Source organism: Ranitomeya variabilis, chromosome 3, assembly GCF_051348905.1.
Source record: "Ranitomeya variabilis isolate aRanVar5 chromosome 3, aRanVar5.hap1, whole genome shotgun sequence".
Classification (NCBI taxonomy): domain Eukaryota; kingdom Metazoa; phylum Chordata; class Amphibia; order Anura; family Dendrobatidae; genus Ranitomeya; species Ranitomeya variabilis.
The window spans coordinates 315,747,576-315,769,366 of NC_135234.1; the positions used below are offsets into that span (position 1 = coordinate 315,747,576).

The following is a 21,791-nucleotide window of genomic DNA, read 5'->3' on the forward strand; positions in this document are numbered from 1 at the left end:
TTAGTGAGTCCACGACAGCACCCTCTTACATCCCTCCCTAGATTAATATAATACATATTTGAGTAAAATCCTTTTAATCATAAGCAAATAAGTTTAAAGAATAAAATAAATGATATTTGCCTAACACTGGCGGTCCTCCGGGTACTCTGAGTACTAACTGAGGAGGAGAGGCGGACCGCCCCCTTTTATTTCTCAATAGGTTTCCTGTTCCTGCGGGGCGGATCCCTCTCTCCAGTGGGGTGCTGTCGTGGACTCACTAAAAGAGCATTACCGGTGAGTAATCCGGCTTTTCACAGTTTTTTGTGGCAAAATTAGGGGGGTCGGCTTATACTCGGGTCGGCTTATACTCGAGTATATACAGTAAGGTTTATATGCTGCAGATCTAGCACTTCTCTGAATGCTGAGCCCTGTATATAAGTCCTATTCTAAGGTTATATTCATACTATGTTGTCAAATCGTGGTAAAAGGCAGCAGTTTTGCCATGATTTTGTGACATAACTCTGTTAGTAAATCATGAAATGAGCTCACTTTTGGAAATACCCTACCAGATTATGGTTTAAATGGAATCTGTCACCCCCCCGGGACATATAAGACCTATTAATAAGGGCAAACAGGTTATTGAAATGTTACAATAGTCCTCCCTGTCTGCGTCATATTAATGGTCTTGTTGTGGACAAATGTTATATTCTGCCTTCATGCTAATGATTTCTTCCAGGTTCTGGGGCGAGCGGTGACTGGAAGAAATCCCTGCTTCCTCTCCTCATTGTAATACTACCTCCTCCCATGTACGTCCGTTCTGGGGCTGGAATCCTGCGCCCTGCGCTCCTTCACAAATATATACCTCATCTTCCCTTCTATGGGCACTGCATTCAGGGATCTTCTGCTCAGGCGCTGGCGACTTCCGCTCCAGTGACCTCCAGGTGCTGGGCCTCTTTGACCTTTCCCGGTGCCTGTGCTCTGCAGTACTTTGCTCTGCCCTCAACAGGGCAGACAAAGTGCGCCTGCGCCGGAGCCACGGCTGGAAGACAAGAAGAGGACGTCATCGTATGAAGATGGGAGAACCCGGACTGTGACGCCCATTGGACCGCACCGGGACCGCTCCTGGGTGAGTATAATCTAACCTGTTTTTCTTACCTTTCAGGTTACATCAGGGGCTTATCTACAGCATTACAGAATGCATTACAGAATGCTGTAGATAAGACCCTGATGCCAGTGGCCTTATCTCCTATACGATTTTTGGGGTGACACATTCCCTTTAATAAACTTCTTGAATGTGGTTTTGAGGACTTTGAGGGGTGCAATTTTTAGAATGGTGTCACTTTTGGGTACTTTCTGTCATGCAGACCCCAAAACTCACTTCAAATGTGAGGTGGTCCCTAAAAAAATGGTTTTGTAAATTTTGTTAGAAAAATTTTGAAATCACTGGTCAACTTTTAACCTGTCTAACTTCCTAACAAAAAAATTGTTTCCAAAATTGTGCTGATGTAATGTCGGAATTGTTATTCATTAACAATTTTGTATGACATTTCTCTGATTTAAGTGCATAAAAATGTAAAAGTTTGAAAATTGCAACATTTTCAAGGTTTGACAAATTTCCATTTTTATTTTCACAAATAAACGCAAGTCATAATGAAGAAATGTTGCCTCTGTCATGAAGTACAATATGTCACGAGAAAACAGACTCTGATTTTCAGAATCAGTGGGATACATTGAAGCGCTCAAGAGATTCCCAGATAAAGCACTCTGGTCAGAATTGTAAAATTTGTTTCTGTTACTAAGGGGTTAAGAGAAGCATAGTCTAGATCAGGTGAAGTAATAATCCCACTGTACTTCTCCTTGTTCATGCTGCATCTGGAATGATGGGCACCACATTTTAAAAAAGACATTGAAAAAACTGGAGCAAGTTCAGAGAAGAGCTAACAGGATGGTGAGCAGACTGCAAAGTATGTCCTATGCGGAACGGTTAAAGGATCTGGGAATGTTTAGCTTGAAAAAAGAAGGCTAAGAGGAGACTTACTAAATGTCTACAAATATATGAAGGGATGTCAGTGTAGGGGGATAATCCTTATTCTCATTTGCACATGGAAACACGGGAAGATACCGATTAGATATTAGAAAAAACGTTTTGACAGCAAGTGTGATCAATGAGTGGAACGTGCTGCCACGATAGGTGGGGAGTTCTCCTTCAATGAAAGCCTTCAACCAGAGTTGGACAGACATCTGTCTGAGATGGTTTACTGAATCCTGCATTGAGCAGAGGGTTTGGACACGATGACCCTGGAGGTCCCTTCCAACTTTAACATTCTATGAAACGTCTGACCTCTGTAATTGCAAACTAAGGTTTCTGTACCAAATACTAAATTCTATTTTATCTATTGTATCCAATGCTTATTTCATGCAATAAAATGCAAATTAATTATGTAAAAATTGTGCTTTCATGGATTTTTTTTTTTTTTTTTTTTTAGATTCTGGTTCTTGCAGTTGAAGTGTACTTATGATAAAAATTACAGACCTCTCCATTCTTTGTAGGCTGAAAAACGTGCAAAATCATCAGTGTATCAAATACTTATATTCCTCACTGTATGTAAGGAAGATAAATAAATGAATACCTTCAACCTTAACAACTATGAAATGTGGACAACCTATTCTTAAATGCTGCAGTCCCCCAAGTAAAATAAAAAAATGAAAAACTTAACACATCGTGGATCAGCGCCATTCCAGTAATGTTAAGGCTGAGTCTAGCACTCACGTGTCCTTTGTAATGTCGCGAGTGCTGCAGATGATCAGTGTCTGCTGGTGGACTGCCGCACTTAGTGCTGGAAAAGTATATCGAGTTTCATCTGAAGGAAGTGTGAGTGAAGCAGCCCATTAGTGGCCTTGATTGGCTGCAGCATTCATGGTATAAAGCCGTATTCTTTTTTAGTACCATAAAAAGCACAAAAAAGCATAAATTTGCACAAAAAGCAGCAAAAAATGCTGTGCAGAGTCATAGCTTTGGAGTAAGTACACCCAGGGCATAGCTTTGGAGTAAGTACACGTGTAATAGCCAGGGCATAGCTTTGGAGTTAGTACACCCAGGGAACGGCTTTGGAGTAAGTATGTGAGGAAACTGACAGTGTGTGCAGTGCATACACACTAGCGAGGGAGAGGACTGTGCTTACCGTTCGCACACTCCAGAGGGGAAGGGAAGGAGAGAGTAGCAGGCTGAAGTGGAGGTGTGAAGAAACACAGACAAGGACTGGCGAGTCACATGACCAGAGCGGGAAGGTCCTAAAGACAAAAGCAAGCACCCGAGAGTACTGAGGGGCGCAAGGTTGAAAATAAGGGCCGGAAGCGGAGTCAGACAAGCCAAGGTCAGTAACAGGAGGACAGCGCAGGACAAAAGGGGTGAGACAAAAACGTAGTTAGGTGTCAAGCCGGAGTCAATAAACAGTAGAACCGAACAACGAAGTACAGGCAATAGCAAAGTGTGGGACAGACCGGATCAGGAACAGGAAATATTCACGCAGAGCAGGCACAAGGCACAAACACTCAAAACACCAGGGTCAACTTAACTCAGCCAAGGGCAGGAGTATAACTGACAAGGACTCCAGCTAACCAAAGCTATAAAAAGCCTTCCCAGAACCAGAAAGAGGCCACAAATAATTAACCGCTGGAACGTCAGTCCAAAAACTACCATAGGATCGTGACAAAGTACACGTGTAATAGCCAGGTCATAGCTTTGGAGTTAGTACACCCAGGGCACAGCTTTGGAGTAAGTACACTCAGGGAACAGCTTTGGAGTAAGTACACCCAGGGCACGTGTTTGGAGTAAGTACAGCTAGGCTTTGGAGTAAGTACACCCAGGGCTCAGCTTTGGCGTAAGTACACGTGTAATAGCCAGGGCACAGCTTTGGAGTAAGTACACTCGGAACAGCTTTGCAGTAAGTACACCCAGGGCACGGCTTTGGAGTAAGTACACCCAGGGCACGGCTTTGGAGTAAGTACACTCAGGGAACAGCTTTGGAGTAAGTACACCCAGGGCTCAGCTTTGGCGTAAGTACACGTGTAATAGCCAGGGCACAGCTTTGGAGTAAGTACACTCGGAACAGCTTTGCAGTAAGTACACCCAGGGCACGGCTTTGGAGTAAGTACACCCAGGGCTCAGCTTTGGCATAAGTACACGTGTAATAGCCAGGGCATAGCTTTGGAGTAAGTGCACCCAGGGCACAGCTTTGGAGTAAGTACACTCAGGGAACAGCTTTGCAGTAAGTACACCCAGGGCACGGCTTTGGAGTAAGTACACCCAGGCTTTGGAGTAAGTACACCCAGGGCATAGCTTTGGAGTAAGTACACGTGTAATAGCCAGGGCATAGCTTTAGAGTAAGTACAGTTGTAATATTCAGGGCATAGCTTTGGAGTAAGTACACCCAGATCACAGCTTTGGTGTTAGTACAACCAAGGCATTTGGAGTAAGTACACGTGTAATAGCCAGGGCATAGCTTTGGAGTAAGTACATCCCGTGCATAGCTTTGGAGTAAGTACACGTGTAATAGCCAGGGCACAGGTTTGGAGTAAGTACACCCAGGCCATAGCTTTGAAGTAAGTACATGTGTAATAGCCAGGGCATAGCTTTGGAGTAAGTACACATGTAATAGCCAGGGCACAGCTTTGAAGTAAGTACACGTGTAATAGCCTGGTCATAACTTTGGAGTAAGTACACCCAGGGCACAGCTTTGGAGTAGGTACACGTGTAATAGCCAGCGCATAGCTTTGAAGTAAGTACATGTGTAATAGTCAGGGCTTAGCTTCGAAGTAAGTACACGTGTAATAGCCAGGACATAGGTTTGAAGTAAGTACACGTGTAATAGCCAGGGCATAGCTTTGGAGTAAGTACACCCAGGGCATAGCTTTGGAGTAAGTACAATCGGGGCACAACTTTGGAGTAAGTACACCCAGGGCACGGCTTTGGAGTAAGTACACCCAGGGCACAGCTTTAGAGTAAGTACACGTGTAATAGCCATGGCATAGCTTTGGAGTAAGTACACGTGTAATAGCCATGGCATGGCTGTGAATTGTACTGCAGTTATCGCCTTGTGCTAAAAAGCTGGGGCAGTGCTTGCCTGGTCTCTGTATGGGGGCCCTCTGTCCTTGATGCACCCTGGTCCCTAGTGATGACGTGCTGACACAACACTTCATTGCTGGAGATGAGGATACAGGTAGAAGTGGGGGACCAGGCATGTCTCGCCAGGTAACTACATCGTTTGTTTTGTTTTTCCTGTCTCCAGTGGTCATGACCAGTGGACGCCTGTTTACACAAGTGGTATAACACCAACAAACTACATTGAAAGTAATCCTAATAACTGAACAACAACATTATCACTGATTTTCCGGTGAGAAACGATCGCATACGTTTACTCAATTTTATGTTACACAATAAACGTCCAATGTAAAAAAATGTTTCGGCTAAATATAAAGTTATGCAATCTCCCAAAAAGAAATCTTAAGTAAAGGGAGCATTCACACCTAGCAGTATCTTCACCTTAAATTGCATTTTTTCAATGCATTAGGGTATGTGTTCACCGTCCGTAATGACGTCGCTTTGGACGGAGCGGAAAACCCGCTCCGCCCAAAGCGCCACCCCCTTCTGTTAGCGCGGTGATTCTGTATGTGTTCATTGCACACACCCGGAATCTCCGCACCCCATACATAGGCATAGGGCCCTGTGATTTACCTTGTGGAGACGGAGCGTCGCCGCAAGGTAAACAGACATGCTGCGATCTAAAAAGACACACCGCATGTCCGTTAACGCAGGGCCGCCGGATGCGTGTTCGCACGCATAGTGGAGACGAGATTTTATAAAATCCTGTCCACTATGCTGTAACATCTGGACGCTGTGGGTTTAACGCTGCGGTTGTACGCAGCATCCATATGCAGCATCCAGTCCGCAGCTAATCCGGATGTAATCCTGAACGTGGACACATCCCCTTAGGCTATGTGCACACGTCAGGATTTCTTGCAGAAATTTCCTGAACAAAACCGGACATTTTCTGCAAGAAATCCGCATGCGTTTTTTGCGTGTTTTTTTCCGGAGCTTCCCAATGCAGTAAATAGCGACAAAAACGCAAAAAATCCGCAAAATTAATGAACATGCTGCGTTTTTTACCGCAATGCGTTTTTTTCTCTTCGCCACGACAGCACCCACTTGAGAGAGGGGATCCGCCCCTAGGAACAGGAAACCCTATGGAGAGATAAAAGGGGCGGTCCCCCTCGCTCCCACAGTTGGTTTCCTGTTCCTACGGGAGACGCTTGGAGAGAAGAGGATACCCAGCCTGGATGCCGCTTGCGCAGTTTACCTTTATGGGACGGCAAGGGCTCCAGAAGCTGGAAGCAGCGTCGGGGCACCTATGACAGTTTCCCCCCTCTGCTGGCAGGTACCGTGAGGCCGGGTCCGGGGAGTCGCCTGGCTCACGAAGATTCACCCAGCGGACCTGCAGGGACCGACTCGCTGGGGTAAGGTGATCCTGCGGCGCCATCTCGTATGGTGCGCAGGCAGCGTGGGTCCGGTGTATTGTCCCCCGGAAGCAGTATTGTGAACTTCCGGGGTGAGTCAGGAGGGACGGCGCCTGCGCTGAAGCTGGTGGAGGCGCAGGCGCATACAGCAGAGCCGCGACCCGGATGTAGCGGTCACTTCCGGGTGCGGCAGGAAGCAAGATGGCGGCCCCCATTACAAAAGGACGCCGGCACTGATCCTCCGGCGTCCATCATGGCATCTCCGCAGGACCCGGCGATGGCTTCATCTGAAGTCACCGCTATTACACCTGGCAGCCACACAAGCAGCAGCCGCAGATCTTCTTCTAAGAACGCCAGCAAAAAATCAGGCCAGTCGGTTCCATCTGTGCTTCCGTCTCCTCCTCATCAGCCGGTATTGTAACAACAACCTCACTGGGTGAGTGTGTGTCTGTACCCTTCTTAGGCTGATTATACTCCCCCTCTTTGTCTATATTCCTTAGGCAAAAAGAACGGGGAAAACCAAACACATACAATGTGCTTTATGCTCTCAGCCGCTCCCCGATAATTATATAACACTAGGACTACTGGACTCGTGACCCCGCCTAGAACTACTGAAAGGAGTCATTTTGACTCCTTGCTTGTTTTCGTTTATTTTTAGAGTTTCATTTGTGGTTATTTATTAATAATTATATTTTTTGTAATGTATTATTATTGTGAGATCCAACAGTAATGCTTTTGATTGTTTTTTTTCTGCTTTTCTTATTTTTCTACAGAAAATAACAATAATTATAATAGATGTTTTTCAAACTTTTTTTTTATTCAAGTGCACACATATAAACAACAGCTGAAGAACAAAAAGCAGAGAAAATGTAGGTGGAGGAGCATAAAAATGAAAATATGGCGCAGAATTCACCTTCTAAACATTTGGTGTTTCGCATTTTAGGCATTGCCTTTGATTTATGGCAGCACATTGCCCACACAAAGACTTACCACAAGTCTTACAATTGCCGACAGATCTATTTTTCTTGCACTTTTCTTTGATCTGGCAAAATTTTGTTTGAACCATCACTTCTGAACATGTAGAAACTTGGGACGTGGAACCCTTTTCCCTATCTGTGACATAAGGACCACTCAACTCTCTCACAAGCGTTTGCAAAAATGCCTTGCGTGACATTTTTTGGTGGGTAATCTCCTTGAATATTATACATGCATTTATACCCGCAAAGTCTAAGGCATTTTCAAATGCATGAACAGGCCATCTCCTTGTGGATGTTCGTGTGGTATATTTTCGTGCCATCTGATCCACTACATCTACTCCATATTTTGTTTCATTGTAAAACTTTACCGTTTCTGGAGTTTTTTTAGCGGAATCAGACGCAACAACAACATCTGGATGGACGGAACTCAAAATGACAACATTTTTGTTGGGCTTTCCTTGATATACTGTAAGTGTAAAATTGTCTTCATTTCTAAACACTTTAGTGTTGTACAATTCCTCTTTCATGGATTTTATTTCTTTAGGCACTTCTCGCCTTATCTTATTCAGTGTTCCCACGATGGTTGTTCCTTTGCTTTTTAGCTGTTTAGCTAATTTTACTGAAGTAAAATAATTATCGGTTGTAACATTGCGACCTTTTTTCAAAAACGGGTCCAATAACTTCATTACCACATGGTCAGCTAAACGGTCCTCAGCACGGCGTGTGTCATCTTTGCCTAGATAAGGGAAGCCATTTGCCAGATATTTGCTCTCCTTATCAACAGCTAGTCAATATTTGTGGCCATATTTATCTGGTTTGGAAGGCATGTACTGCGTGAATGGACACCTAGTTTTGCTTGGGAAAAGTTGCTCATCCACCGTTATGTATGGGCCAGGTTTGTAACACGCAATACAATTTGCAATAAACCTGTCCCACACAGTAGAAAATAGAGCAAACTTGTCCGTTTGCAATCTCTCCGATCGAGTAGATTTCTCATCAAATCTGAGAAACCTCATAATTTCAACAAAGCGGTCCCTAGACATTGTCGCTTTGCAAAACGGTATTCCCCAGTCATTACACCACATACTGCTAATCGAGTGACGGTTCGTGCCAGATATTCCACGAGCATAGAATATCGCAATGAATGCATCTAGCTCCTCATCAGATAGAGTAAACTGTAAATTATTGTTCCTGCATGCTTCTGCAAGCGTACAGTTCTTTATATGTGTCAATATATATGAATCAAAAAATAAACGCCATGCGCTCAAAGGACTATCGATAATGATATTTCTTCTGGCGTATCCTGTAGGGCCAGGTGCTTCTCGAAGAATATTTTGGCTGTCACGCCTACCAGGCAAGTGTTGTCCAATTTCAACAGGTTTCCATTGAATACCATCCGCTGAAACTAGTATTCCTTCAGATTTGCCTTCTCTGGTGTTTGTTGTTGCATTACCTTCGCCGCCATCGTTATCTGTTGTTCTTTCATTTCTGGGACGTTTTGCTGATTTTTTCTGTCCACGACCAGGAGGATGGTCACGAGGCAACATAACTGCATGAGCCCGATCCCCAGTTGATGTGCTTGGAATATCTGGAAAAAAGTTGATGAATATTTAGAATTTTTGTTTTGTAAGGGTCCGTGCACACTGGCTGGATTAGCGGCGGAATATCCGACCGGATATTCTCACCACAATCCGGCCCGTACCTGCCCGCTCAGGTACAGAGCGGAGTTTCATACCTGAAGCTCCGCTCCGAACCCCGGGCTGGAGCCGCTGTCTGGGACAGAGCCGTGCTCGCGCGTAAGCAAGCGCTGCTCTGTCCCTGACAGCGGCTCCAGCCCGGGGTTCGGAGCGGAGCTTCAGGCATGAGCGGGCAGGTACGGCCTGTATTGCGGCAAGAATATCCAGATGGCTATTCAGCCAGAATTCTGCTAGTGTGCACAGGCCCTAACTCAGTGTGTGGAAGAACAAATAAATACACATAACTACTTACCTTCTGGATTTGTTCCTTCTGAGTCTTCAGATTCACTTGATATGTTCTGAGGAATTAAATCTTCATCACTGTCAGAATCAAATACATGTTCCTGCAATTCGGATTCCGATTCATCCTCCGGTATGGATTGCAAAGTAGCCAGAATATCCTGAGGCTTTATCAAACGTCTTCTCTCCATATTCCTCACAAATTCCATAATTCTATATAGTTCCCTGCTGAAAAATAGAAATGAAATGAAAACTAAAAGAAATAACTGTTCTGCCACCTTCAAAAGTAGGTGGGCTGAATCAGTTGACAGACAGCTAAACTATTTCATAACAATTCATACCTGTATGAGTCTTCAGAGCTCGTATGTCTGCGTCTGTTCTCTTTGTCTCTTCAGCTGAACTGAAAGTAAAGTTACTATCCAGAATACTGTCTCCTGCTAGGACCTTAGAAAAACACCACCCTTCATTAGCATAAGATAAGAGCCTACGGTAAACAAGCTATTTTGTTCAGCATTACACAGTAAGGGTATGTGCACACGTTGCGGATTTCTTGCAGAAAATTCCTGAAGAAAACCGGAAATTTTCTGCAAGAAATCCGCATTTTTTTTTTGCGTTTTTTTTCCGTTTTTTTAGCATTCTGCAAGCGTAATTAGCTTGCAGAATGCTAAGTTTTCCCTGCGATCTGTAGCATCGCTTGGAAAACTGACTGACAGGTTGGTCACACTTGTCAAACATAGCGTTTGACAAGTGTGACCAACTTTTTACTATAGATGCTGCCTATGCAGCATCTATAGTAAAAGATAGAATGTTTAAAAATAATAAAAAAAATAAAAAAATGCTTATACTCACCCAGACATCTCACCGGCGTCCGTTCCGTATAGCTGGTCTGTGCGCACAGGACCTCCCGTGACGTCACGGTCACGTGAGCGGTCACATGACCGCTCACGACCAATCACAGGACAGTGACGTCATTCGGCGAGGTCCTTCAGCGCACACCAGGTACAGAAACCGAACGGCAGCGTGCGAGGAGGCGGCAAGACATCGAGGGTGAGTATAGGACTGTTTATTATTTTATTTCTTATTTTTTGACCACTTATATGGTGCCCAGTGCGTGGAGGAGAGTCTCCTCTCCTCCACCCTGGGTACCAACCGCATATAATCTGCTTACTTCCCGCATGGTGTGCACAGCCCCGTGCGGGAAGTAAGCAGATCAATGGACCCCTAGGTGTGCGGAATCCCTGCAATTCCGCATTTTTAATGAACATGTTGCTTTTTTTTCCGCTATGCGATTTTTTCGCGGAAAAAATCGCAACATTTGCACCAAAAATGCGGAATACCCTGTAGATAATAGGAGGCTTATGTAAGCGTTTTTTTTCGCGTTTTTATCACGTTTTTATAGCGAAAAAACGCGAAAAAAACGCTAACAATCCTGAACGTGTGCACATGGCCTAATACAAGCAGGTAAAACACAAGGAAAATGTGAAAAGTTGACATGTAAATTGAACTACATCTATATGAACATCAGGGTAAATAAGACAGAGTGAAAAAATTATGCACAAAACTTTATAGCAACATTTAGTGACAAAAGGACCTCAAAATATAGTAGGGAGTCAAAATGACTCCCTTCAGTAGTTCTTGGTAAATTTTGAAAAAAACGCGCACATTTTTTACCAAAATTATTTATTCTCACAAAATCTTTTTTCACATCATATTTGAGGAAAAGTCACCGAGTTTCAAGCTGGAATTCTGAAAAATGTAGTCACAGAAGAGAAATAAAAAAGGAAAGGAGTCAAAATGACTCCATCAGTAGTTCTAGTGTTAAAGAAGCTGTGCCAGCCTTGCATCAAATCCACCTTACGTGAGGAATCTTCAGTAAGGTCGGAAGATATAAGGAGTATGATTAGAGAAGAATTGCGGGCCTTCCGAAGCTCAGAAAAAATTCCCGAGAGTAGGAAAAAATATAACTCCCCTAGGTCTGAGCAGTCCTCTGACATTGAGGATAAAGATTCGGATGGTTCCCAAAAGATCATTTCCTCAGATGATGAGCGAGATACATGCTTTCCCACAGACAGTATCGATAATTTAGTCAGATCAGTTTGTAACACCATGGGTATTGAGGACACGAAAACCCCTAAAACCCCACAGGACGTGATGTTTGCAGGCCTGTCAGAGAAGAAAAAACCTTCCTTTCCTGTAATTCCAGCAATAAAGAATGTAGTAAAAAAGGAGTGGGAAAGCCAGGGACAAAGAGGATTACCGTCTTCGTCAAAAAGACGCTATCCCTTTAATGATGAAGATTTCTCCATATGGTTAAAAGCCCCGAAGGTGGATGCAGCAGTGGCCTCCACTTCTAGGAAATCTTTGCTACCCGTGGAAGATTCCGGTTCCTTGCAAGATCCGCTGGACCGGAAGGCGGATACCCTCCTAAAAAGAGCATGGGAGTCCTGTACGGGAGCCTTCAGGCCGGCTATATCAGCCACATGCACTGCCAGGTCCATGCTTGTCTGGTTGAACGATTTAGAAGAAGGATTAAAAAGCGGCCTTTCCCGAGATAGATTACTCTCTTCCATGCCGTTAATTAGGGGAGCTACAGCCTTTTTAGCGGATTCCTCAGCTGATTCCATACGACTAGCGGCCAAATCGGCAGGTCTGACTAACGCAGCTCGTCGAGCCTTATGGCTAAAGGGGTGGAAAGGAGATCCCCAAACAAAATCTAAATTATGTGGTCTTCCATGCCAGGGTGAGTACCTATTTGGTACTAAGTTAGACGAAATACTAACTAAAGCGGGTGAGAGGAAGAAGGGGTTCCCCAATAACTCTTATCTTCCATCCTACAGGAGAGCGTTCCGAAAGCCCATCTTTAATAGGAGAAAGGACTATAAAAACCAAGACCGCTGGGCTAATAAAGATTTTAAACAAAAAGGAGCGTTTTTTGGGAAACGTCCATTCAAACCTGAGGATAAACCCCGTTAGGACAGATCTACCCGTTGGTGGTAGGTTGTCTTCCTTCTCATCACAATGGCTGACAATAACTTCCAATCCGTGGGCAACTAGCCTTATATCTACGGGTCTAAAATTAAAGTTTGCCCGAGTCCCTCCGGACTCATTCTTATTGACTTCCTTAAGGTCTCAATCACAACAAGAGGCCTTGGAACAAGAAATAACAAATCTCCTGTCCAAAGGCGTACTAGTGGAAGTACCTTTTCATCAAAAAGGAAGGGTTTTTTATTCCCCTTTATTTTTGATTCCGAAACCAGACGGATCGTTTAGAACAATAATTAACCTGAAGAGACTAAACGTCTTCTTAGAAAACCAAACCTTTAAAATGGAATCTATACGATCAACCATTAAGCTTCTTTTTCCCCATTGCTTTATGGCAGTGCTTGACCTTAAAGATGCGTATTATCATCTACCAATCTTCATCGAACATCAGCAATATCTTCGGGTGGCAGTTATGATGGGAGGTCAAGTAAGGCATTATCAGTATACAGCAATGCCCTTTGGACTGTCGATAGCCCCGAGAGTCTTCACAAAATTAATGTCGGAAGTAATGTCATATTTGAGATTAAAAGACACACTTGTAATACCATATTTAGATGACCTTTTGATAGTGGGTAACTCCTTTTCCCAATGCCATCAGCGAGTACTTCATACAATTTCGTCCCTGCAGGAATTGGGGTGGTTAGTAAACTGGGAAAAATCCAGATTATCCCCCACAACTCGTCAAACATTCCTGGGACTTATTCTAGATTCTACTAGTCAGAGATGCTTTCTTTCCGACTCTAAACAGATAACGATTATAAACAAAGTACATTCAGTGATTAATAACCCCCTAATCTCCCTAAGAGAAGGGATGTCTCTTCTTGGTTCCTTCACATCATGTATCCCGGCTGTCCCATGGGCTCAATACCATAGTAGAAAATTACAGTATAAAATTCTACAAGAAGAAGAGAGGTTACAGGGCCAATTAGATAGTCGGTTATCTTTACCAACAGACGTGTTAAATTCTCTTACCTGGTGGTTAGATCAGAGTCATTTCACCAGTGGGGTTCCCTGGGTGGTTGAACCTTCAAGAACAATCTTTACCGATGCCAGTCCTAGTGGTTGGGGAGCACACTTAGGAGATCAAATAGTTCAAGGTCTGTGGTCTCTTGAAGAATCGAACGATTCTTCTAATAAAAAAGAACTGAAGGCTATCTATCATGCCATATGTAAATTTCTTCCACAGCTACACGGAAAGCATACAAGAATCCTTTCAGACAACATGACTGCAGTGGCATACTTAAATCACCAAGGGGGAACAAGATCAGAAGCTCTCATGTCTATAGCCGCCGACATTCTATCCATAGCAGAGGAGCACCTCCTATCCTTGTCTGCACTACACGTGAGAGGAGTCGACAATCCAAAAGCGGATTTCCTCAGCCGCCACACTCTCCGCCAAGGAGAGTGGGTTCTCAGCCGACGTATCTTTTTAATGATAGTCAAAAAATGGGGCACTCCCGAGATAGACCTCTTTGCGACGAGACGAAACAGACAAGTCAAAAGGTTCGCTTCATTGTTCCGATCCGACAATCCAGGTATCTTCGATGCTCTGCAAGTCCCATGGACATTCCAGAAAGCATATGCCTTTCCCCCTCTAATACTTCTTCCAACAGTGATCAGAAAGATAAGGGAAGACAGAGCTCATGTGATCTTAACCCCTTCCCGACATTTGACGTACTATCCCGTCGAGGTGGGGTGGGCCCGTATGACCGCCGACGGGATAGTACGTCATCATCGATCAGCGGCGCTCACGGGGGGAGCGCGGCCGATCGCGGCCGGGTGTCAGCTGCATATCGCAGCTGACATCCGGCACTATGTGCCAGGAGCGGTCACGGACCGCCCCCGGCACATTAACCCCCGGCACACCGCGATCAAACATGATCGCAGTGTACCGGCGGTATAGGGAAGCATCGCGCAGGGAGGGGGCTCCCTGCGGGCTTCCCTGAGACCCCCGGAGCAACGCGATGTGATCGCGTTGCTCTGAGGGTCTCCTACCTCCCTCCTCGCCGCAGGTCCCGGATCCAAGATGGCCGCGGCATCCGGGTCCTGCAGGGAGGGAGGTGGCTTACCGAGTGTCTGCTCAGAGCAGACACTTGGAAAGCCTGCAGCCCTGCACAGCAGATCGTCGATCTGGCAGAGTGCTGTGCACACTGCCAGATCAATGATCTGTGATGTCCCCCCCTGGGACAAAGTAAAAAAGTTAAAAAAAAATTTTTCCACATGTGTAAAAAAAAAAAAAAAAAAAATTCCTAAATAAATAATAATAAAAAAAATATATTATTCCCATAAATACATTTCTTTATCTAAATAAAAAAAACAAAACAATAAAAGTACACATATTTAGTATCGCCGCGTCCGTAACGACCCAACCTATAAAACTGCCCCACTAGTTAACCCCTTCAGTAAACACCGTAAGAAAAAAAAAAAAAAAACGAGGCAAAAAACAACGCTTTATTACCATACCGCCGAACAAAAAGTGGAATAACACACGATCAAAAAGACGCATATAAATAACCATGGTACCGCTGAAAACGTCATCTTGTCCCGCAAAAAAAAAGCCGCCATACAGCATCATCAGCAAAAAAATAAAAAAGTTATAGTCCTGAGAATAAAGCGATACCAAAATAATTATTTTTTCTATATTTTAGTTTTTATCGTATAAAAGCGCCAAAACATAAAAAAATGATATAAATGAGATATCGCTGTAATCGTACTGACCCGACGAATAAAACTGCTTTATCAATTTTACCAAACGCGGAACGGTATAAACGCCTCTCCCAAAAGAAATTCATGAATAGCAGGTTTTTGGTCATTCTGCCTCACAAAAATCGGAATAAAAAGCGATCAAAAATGGTCACGTGTCTGAAAATGTTACCAATAAAAACGTCAACTCGTCCCGCAAAAAACAAGACCTCACATGACTCTGTGGAGCAAAATGTGGAAAAATTATAGGTCTCAAAATGTGGAGACGCAAAAACTTTTTTGCTATAAAAAGCGTCGCTGGTTTCACACTTGCGTTTTTGTCTGCAGCGTTTTTTGCACAAAAAAACGCATGCGTTTTTTCCCTATATTTGACATTGAAAACGCATGCGTTTTTTTGTACGCGTTTGGTCGCGTTTTCAAACGCATGCGGTTTTTTTCTGCATGCGTTCATTTTCAGAAATACAACCTGCAGTATTTTCTTGCGTTTTTAAGCACATGCGTTTGTTTGCGTTAAAAACGCATGCATTTTTATCGAAAAAAAACAGAAAACACACTGAAAAGCCACCCACCACCATCAAGGTGATAAAGGGATCCAAACCCTAACCCTAACTCTACCCCTAACCTCACCCCTAACCGTTTAATGAACATTTTCTGACAGTCATAGTGCCACGTATTTCAGTGCCACGTATTTCAGTGCCACGTATTTCAGTGCCACGTATTTCTGTGCCACGTATCACGTATTTCAGTGCCACGTGTTTCAGTGCCACGTATTTCAGTGCCACGTATCACGTATTTCAGTGCCACATATTTTAGTACCACGTATTTCAGTGCCACGTATTTCAGTGCCACGTATTTCAGTGCCACGTATTTCAGTGCCACGTGTTTCAGTGCCACGTGTTTCAGTGCCACGTGTTTCAGTGCCACGTATCACATATTTCAGTGCCACGTATTTCAGTGCCACGTATTTCAGTGCCACGTATTTCAGTGCCACGTATTTCAGTGCCACGTATTTCAGTGCCACGTATTTCAGTGCCACGTATTTCAGTGCCACGTATCACATATTTCAGTGCCACGTATTTAAGTGCCACGTATTTCAGTGCCACATATTTCAGTGCCACGTATCACGTATTTCAGTGCCACGTGTTTCAGTGCCACGTATTTCAGTGCCACATATTTCAGTGCCACATATTTCAGTGCCACGTATTTCAGTGCCACGTATTTCAGGGCCACGTATTTCAGTGCCACGTATTTCAGTGCCACGTGTTTCAGTGTCACGTGTTTCAGTGCCACGTGTTTCAGTGCCACGTATTTAAGTGCCACGTATCACATATTTCAGTGCCACGTATTTAAGTGCCACGTATTTCAGTGCCACGTATTTCAGTGCCACGTATCACGTATTTCAGTGCCACGTGTTTCAGTGCCACGTATTTAAGTGCCACGTATCACGTATTTCAGTGCCACGTATTTCAGTGCCACGTATTTCAGTGCCACGTATTTCAGTGCCACGTATTTTAGTGACACGTATTTTAGTGACACGTATTTCAGTCACGTTTAGGGTTAGGGTTAGGGCTAGGGTTGGAGGTAAAGTTAGGGTTAGGGTTTGGATTACATTTACGTTTGGATTAGGGTTGGGATTAGAATTATGGGTGTGTCAGGGCTAGGGGTGTGGTTAGGGTTACCGTTGGGATTAGGGTTAGGGGTGTGTTTGGGTTAGGGTTTCAGGTAGAATTGGGGAGTTTCCACTGTCCAGGCACATCAGGGGCTCTCCAAGCGCGACATGGCGTCCAATCTCAATTCCAGCCAATTCTGCGTTGAAAAAGTAAAACAGTGCTCCTTCCCTTCCGAGCTCTCCCGTGCGCCCAAAAAGGGGTTTACCCCAACATATGTGTTATCAGCGTACTCGGGACAAATTGAACAACAACTTCTGGGGTCCAAGTTCTCTTGTTATCCTTAGGAAAATAAAAATTTGGGGGGCTAAAAATCATTTTTGTGGGAAAAAAAAGATGTTTTATTTTCACGGCTCTGCGTTATAAACTGTAGTGAAACACTTGGGGGTTCAAAGTTCTCACAACACATCTAGATAAGTTCCTTGGGAGGTCTAGTTTCCAATATGGGGTCACTTGTGGGGGGTTTGTACTGTTTGGGTACATCAGGGGCTCTGCAAATGCAACGTGACGCCTGCAGACCAATCCATTTAAGGCTGCATTCCAAATGGCGCTCCTTCCCTTCCGAGCTCTGTCATGCACCCAAACAGTGGTTCCCCCCCACATATGGGGTATCAGCGTACTCAGGACAAATTGGACAACAACTTTTGGGGTCTAATTTATCCTGTTACCCTTGTAAAAATACAAAACTGGGGGCTAAAAAATCATTTTTGTGAAAAAAAAAAAGGAATTTTTATTTTCACGGCTTTGCGCTATAAACTTTAGTGAAACACTTGGGGGTTCAAAGTTCTCAAAACACATCTAGATAAGTTCCTTGGGAGGTCTAGTTTCCAATATGGGGTCACTTGTGGGGGGTTTGTACTGTTTGGGTACATCAGGGGCTCTGCAAATGCAACGTGACGGCTGCTGACCAATCCATTTAAGTCTGCATTCCAAATGGCGCTCCTTCCCTTCCGAGCTCTGTCATGCGCCCAAACAGTGGTTCCCCCCCACATATGGGGTATCAGCGTACTCAGGACAAATTGGAAAACAAATTTTGGGGTCCAATTTTTTCTGTTACCCTTGTAAAAATACAAAGCTGGGTGCTAAAAAATCATTTTTGAGAAAAAAAATAAAAATTATTTTCACGGCTCTGCGTTATAATCTGTAGTGAAACACTTGGGGGTTCAAAGCTCTCAAAACACATCTAGATAAGATCCTTAGGGGGTCTACTTTCCAAAATGGTGTCACTTGTAGGGAGTTTCAATGTTTAGGCACATCAGGGGCTCTCCAAACGCAACATGGCGTCCCATCTCAATTCCAGTCAATTTTGCATTGAAAAGTCAAATGGCGCTCCTTCCCTTCCAAGCTCTGCCATGCGCCCAAACAATGGTTTACACCCACATATGGGGTATCATCGTACTCAGGACAAATTGGCCAACATTTTTTGGGGTCCAATTTCTTCTCTTACCCTTGGGAAAATAAAAAATTGGGGGCGAAAAGATCATTTTTGTGAAAAAATATGATTTTTTATTTTTACGGCTCTGCATTATAAACTTCTGTGAAGCACTTGGTGGGTCAAAGTGCTCACCACACATCTAGATAAGTTCCTTAGGGGGTCTACTTTCCAAAATGGTGTCACTTGTAGGGAGTTTCAATGTTTAGGCACATCAGGGGCTCTCCAAACGCAACATGGCGTCCCATCTCAATTCCAGTCAATTTTGCATTGAAAAGTCAAATGGCGCTCCTTCCCTTCCAAGCTCTGCCATGCGCCCAAACAATGGTTTACACCCACATATGGGGTATCATCGTACTCAGGACAAATTGGCCAACATTTTTTGGGGTCCAATTTCTTCTCTTACCCTTGGGAAAATAAAAAATTGGGGGCGAAAAGATCATTTTTGTGAAAAAATATGATTTTTTATTTTTACGGCTCTGCATTATAAACTTCTGTGAAGCACTTGGTGGGTCAAAGTGCTCACCACACATCTAGATAAGTTCCTTAGGGGGTCTACTTTCCAAAATGGTGTCACTTGTAGGGAGTTTCAATGTTTAGGCACATCAGGGGCTCTCCAAACGCAACATGGCGTCCCATCTCAATTCCAGTCAATTTTGCATTGAAAAGTCAAATGGCGCTCCTTCCCTTCCAAGCTCTGCCATGCGCCCAAACAATGGTTTACACCCACATATGGGGTATCATCGTACTCAGGACAAATTGCACAACATTTTTTGGGGTCCAATTTCTTCTCTTACCCTTGGGAAAATAAAAAATTGGGGGCGAAAAGATCATTTTTGTGAAACAATATGATTTTTTATTTTTACGGCTCTGCATTATAAACTTCTGTGAAGCACTTGGTGGGTCAAAGTGCTCACCACACATCTAGATAAGTTCCTTAGGGGGTCTACTTTCCAAAATGGTGTCACTTGTAGGGAGTTTCAATGTTTAGGCACATCAGGGGCTCTCCAAACGCAACATGGCGTCCCATCTCAATTCCAGTCAATTTTGCATTGAAAAGTCAAATGGCGCTCCTTTCCTTCCGAGCTCTGCCATACGCCCAAACAGTGGTTTACCCCCACATATGGGGTATCAGCGTACTCAGGACAAATTGTACAACAACTTTGGGGGTCCATTTTCTCCTGTTACCCTTGGTAAAATAAAACAAATTGGAGCTGAAATAAATTTTGTGTGAAAAAAAGTTAAATGTTCATTTTTATTTAAACATTCCAAAAATTCCTGTGAAACACCTGAAGGGTTAATAAACTTCTTGAATGTGGTTTTGAGCACCTTGAGGGGTGCAGTTTTTAGAATGGTGTCACACTTGGGTATTTTCTATCATATAGACCCCTCAAAATGACTTCAAATGAGATGTGGTCCCTAAAAAAAAATGGTGTTGTAAAAATGAGAAATTGCTGGTCAACTTTTAACCCTTATAACTCCGTCACAAAAAAAAATTTTGGTTCCAAAATTGTACTGATGTAAAGTAGACATGTGGGAAATGTTACTTATTAAGTATTTTGCGTGACATATGTCTGTGATTTAAGGGCATAAAAATTCAAAGTTGGAAAATTGCAAAATTTTCAAAATTTTCGCCAAATTTCCATTTTTTTCACAAATAAACGCAAGTTATATCGAATAAATTTTACCACTAACATGAAGTACAATATGTCACGAGAAAACAATGTCAGAATCGCCAAGATCCGTCAAAGCGTTCCAGAGTTATAGCCTCATAAAGGGACAGTGGTCAGAATTGTAAAAATTGGCCCGGTCATTAACGTGCAAACCACCCTTGGGGGTGAAGGGGTTAATAGCTCCATTTTGGCCCAAGAGGCCATGGTTTTCCTGGCTGAGAGCCATGTCAATCTCAGACCCATGGATCCTTCCGGAGGATCAGGATCTTCTCTATCAAGGCCCCTTCAACCACCCTCAGGTGAAGGGACTGCGGTTGACAGCCTGGCATTTGAGAGGCAGCTGCTAAAAATGAGAGGATTTTCTAACAAAGTAATTGACACTCTGCTACTAAGTAGGAAAAAATCCACCACATCCATTTATGTGAGAGTGTGGAAAAATTTTTAAACCTCTACCCAACAGCACTATCAAACGAAATTCATATCCCTATGGTCCTAGAATTTCTTCAAAAAGGGCGCGATTTAGGTCTGGCAGTCAGTACCTTAAAAGTACATATTTCTGCGCTTGGTGCTTTATATGGTCACGATATTGCAGGTGACAGGTGGGTAGCTAGGTTTATCGCAGCTTGCCAAAGGTCAGAGACAGTCCAAATTCCCCATGTACCACCTTGGGATGTTAATTTGGTCCTCGAAGCTCTAACAGACCACCCCTTTGAGCCACTACATTCAGCTCACATAAAACATGTCTCCATCAAGACAGCTCTTCTTGTTGCTTTGGTATCAGCCAGAAGAGTAAGCGACATACAGGCATTATCGATAGATCCACCATTTATGTCTATTTTTCCAGATAGAATTGTCCTAAAAACAGACCCTTCCTACTTGCCCAAAGTATGTACTAAATTCCATAGGTCACAAGAAATTTTTCTTCCCTCCTTCTATGATAACCCTACGAATCAGGAAGAACAAAAATACCATACATTAGATGTGAGGAGAGCCATATTAGCCTATTTAGACAGAACTAGCGCCTGGAGGAAGAGCAGGGCTCTCTTTATTTCCTTCCAGGGCCATAGGAAAGGAGATGGAATCACGAAGGGTACCTTATCTCGGTGGATTCGGGATGCAATATGTCTGGCCTATTCATCCAAGGGGGAGAACCCGCCTGAGACTGTGAAAGCACATTCCACTCGGGCGATAGCATCATCCTGGGCCGAGCGAGCGGAAGTTCCAATAGAACTGATATGTAAGGCCGCAACCTGGGCTTCTCCTACTACATTCTATAATCACTATAGATTGGATTTGTCTTCTTCATCTGACCTGTCCTTTGGTAGATCAGTTCTTAACACTGTGATCCCTCCCAAATGACTATCTCTGAAAGTCTCTCAAGTGGGTGCTGTCGTGGCGAAGAGAAAACACCGGATTACGTACCGGTAATGCTCTTTTATAGAGCCACGACAGCACCCCTTTACTTCCCACCCTATTAAGTTATTTTTATAAAAGCACGATTAAGGGTGTTTTTTGGTTCTTGTAGTTAGCCATACTAAGTTAACTAATGATAAATGATGAAGTCAAATTGCCTACTAAATCTGGTGGGCGGTTCCTCGCAATCTCTGTAACCCAACTGTGGGAGCGAGGGGGACCGCCCCTTTTATCTCTCCATAGGGTTTCCTGTTCCTAGGGGCGGATCCCCTCTCTCAAGTGGGTGCTGTCGTGGCTCTATAAAAGAGCATTACCGGTACGTAATCCGGTGTTTTAGCGGAAAAAAATGCATCATGTGCACAAAAATTGCAGAATGCACTAAGAATTATGGGATGCTTATGTATGCGTTTTTTACG

At 43.7% G+C, this 21,791-nt stretch overlaps 2 protein-coding genes across 2 annotated transcripts in view; one reads left to right on the forward strand and one right to left on the reverse strand.

Moving 5' to 3' along the window:
• WASF2 (WASP family member 2) overlaps positions 1 to 21,791 on the forward strand; it is a 106,913-nt gene that overhangs the window by 20,629 nt on the left and 64,493 nt on the right. The window lies entirely within an intron of this gene.
• Positions 557 to 9,836, reverse strand: LOC143817682 (uncharacterized). The gene is made up of 4 exons (XM_077299174.1): positions 9,787 to 9,836; positions 9,459 to 9,673; positions 8,557 to 9,057; positions 557 to 594 (listed from the first exon to the last, which is right to left on the reverse strand). Exons 2-4 carry the CDS (start codon positions 9,652 to 9,654, stop codon positions 557 to 559), a joined length of 735 nt encoding a protein of 244 aa, XP_077155289.1. The 5' UTR covers positions 9,655 to 9,673; positions 9,787 to 9,836.

Bases quoted from the DNA above. Each gene is read 5' to 3' on its own strand.
- LOC143817682 (XM_077299174.1), bottom strand. From the start codon at position 9,654: ATGGAATTTGTGAGGAATATGGAGAGAAGACGTTTGATAAAGCCTCAG. The intron at 9,058-9,458 runs GTAAGTAGTTAT...ACTTTTTTCCAG, and splicing joins AGAAGGAACAAATCCAGAAG to ATATTCCAAGCACATCAACT. The intron at 595-8,556 runs GTATGTGGTGTA...CCTTATTAATAG, and splicing joins GAACCGTCACTCGATTAGCA to GTCTTATATGTCCCGGGGGG.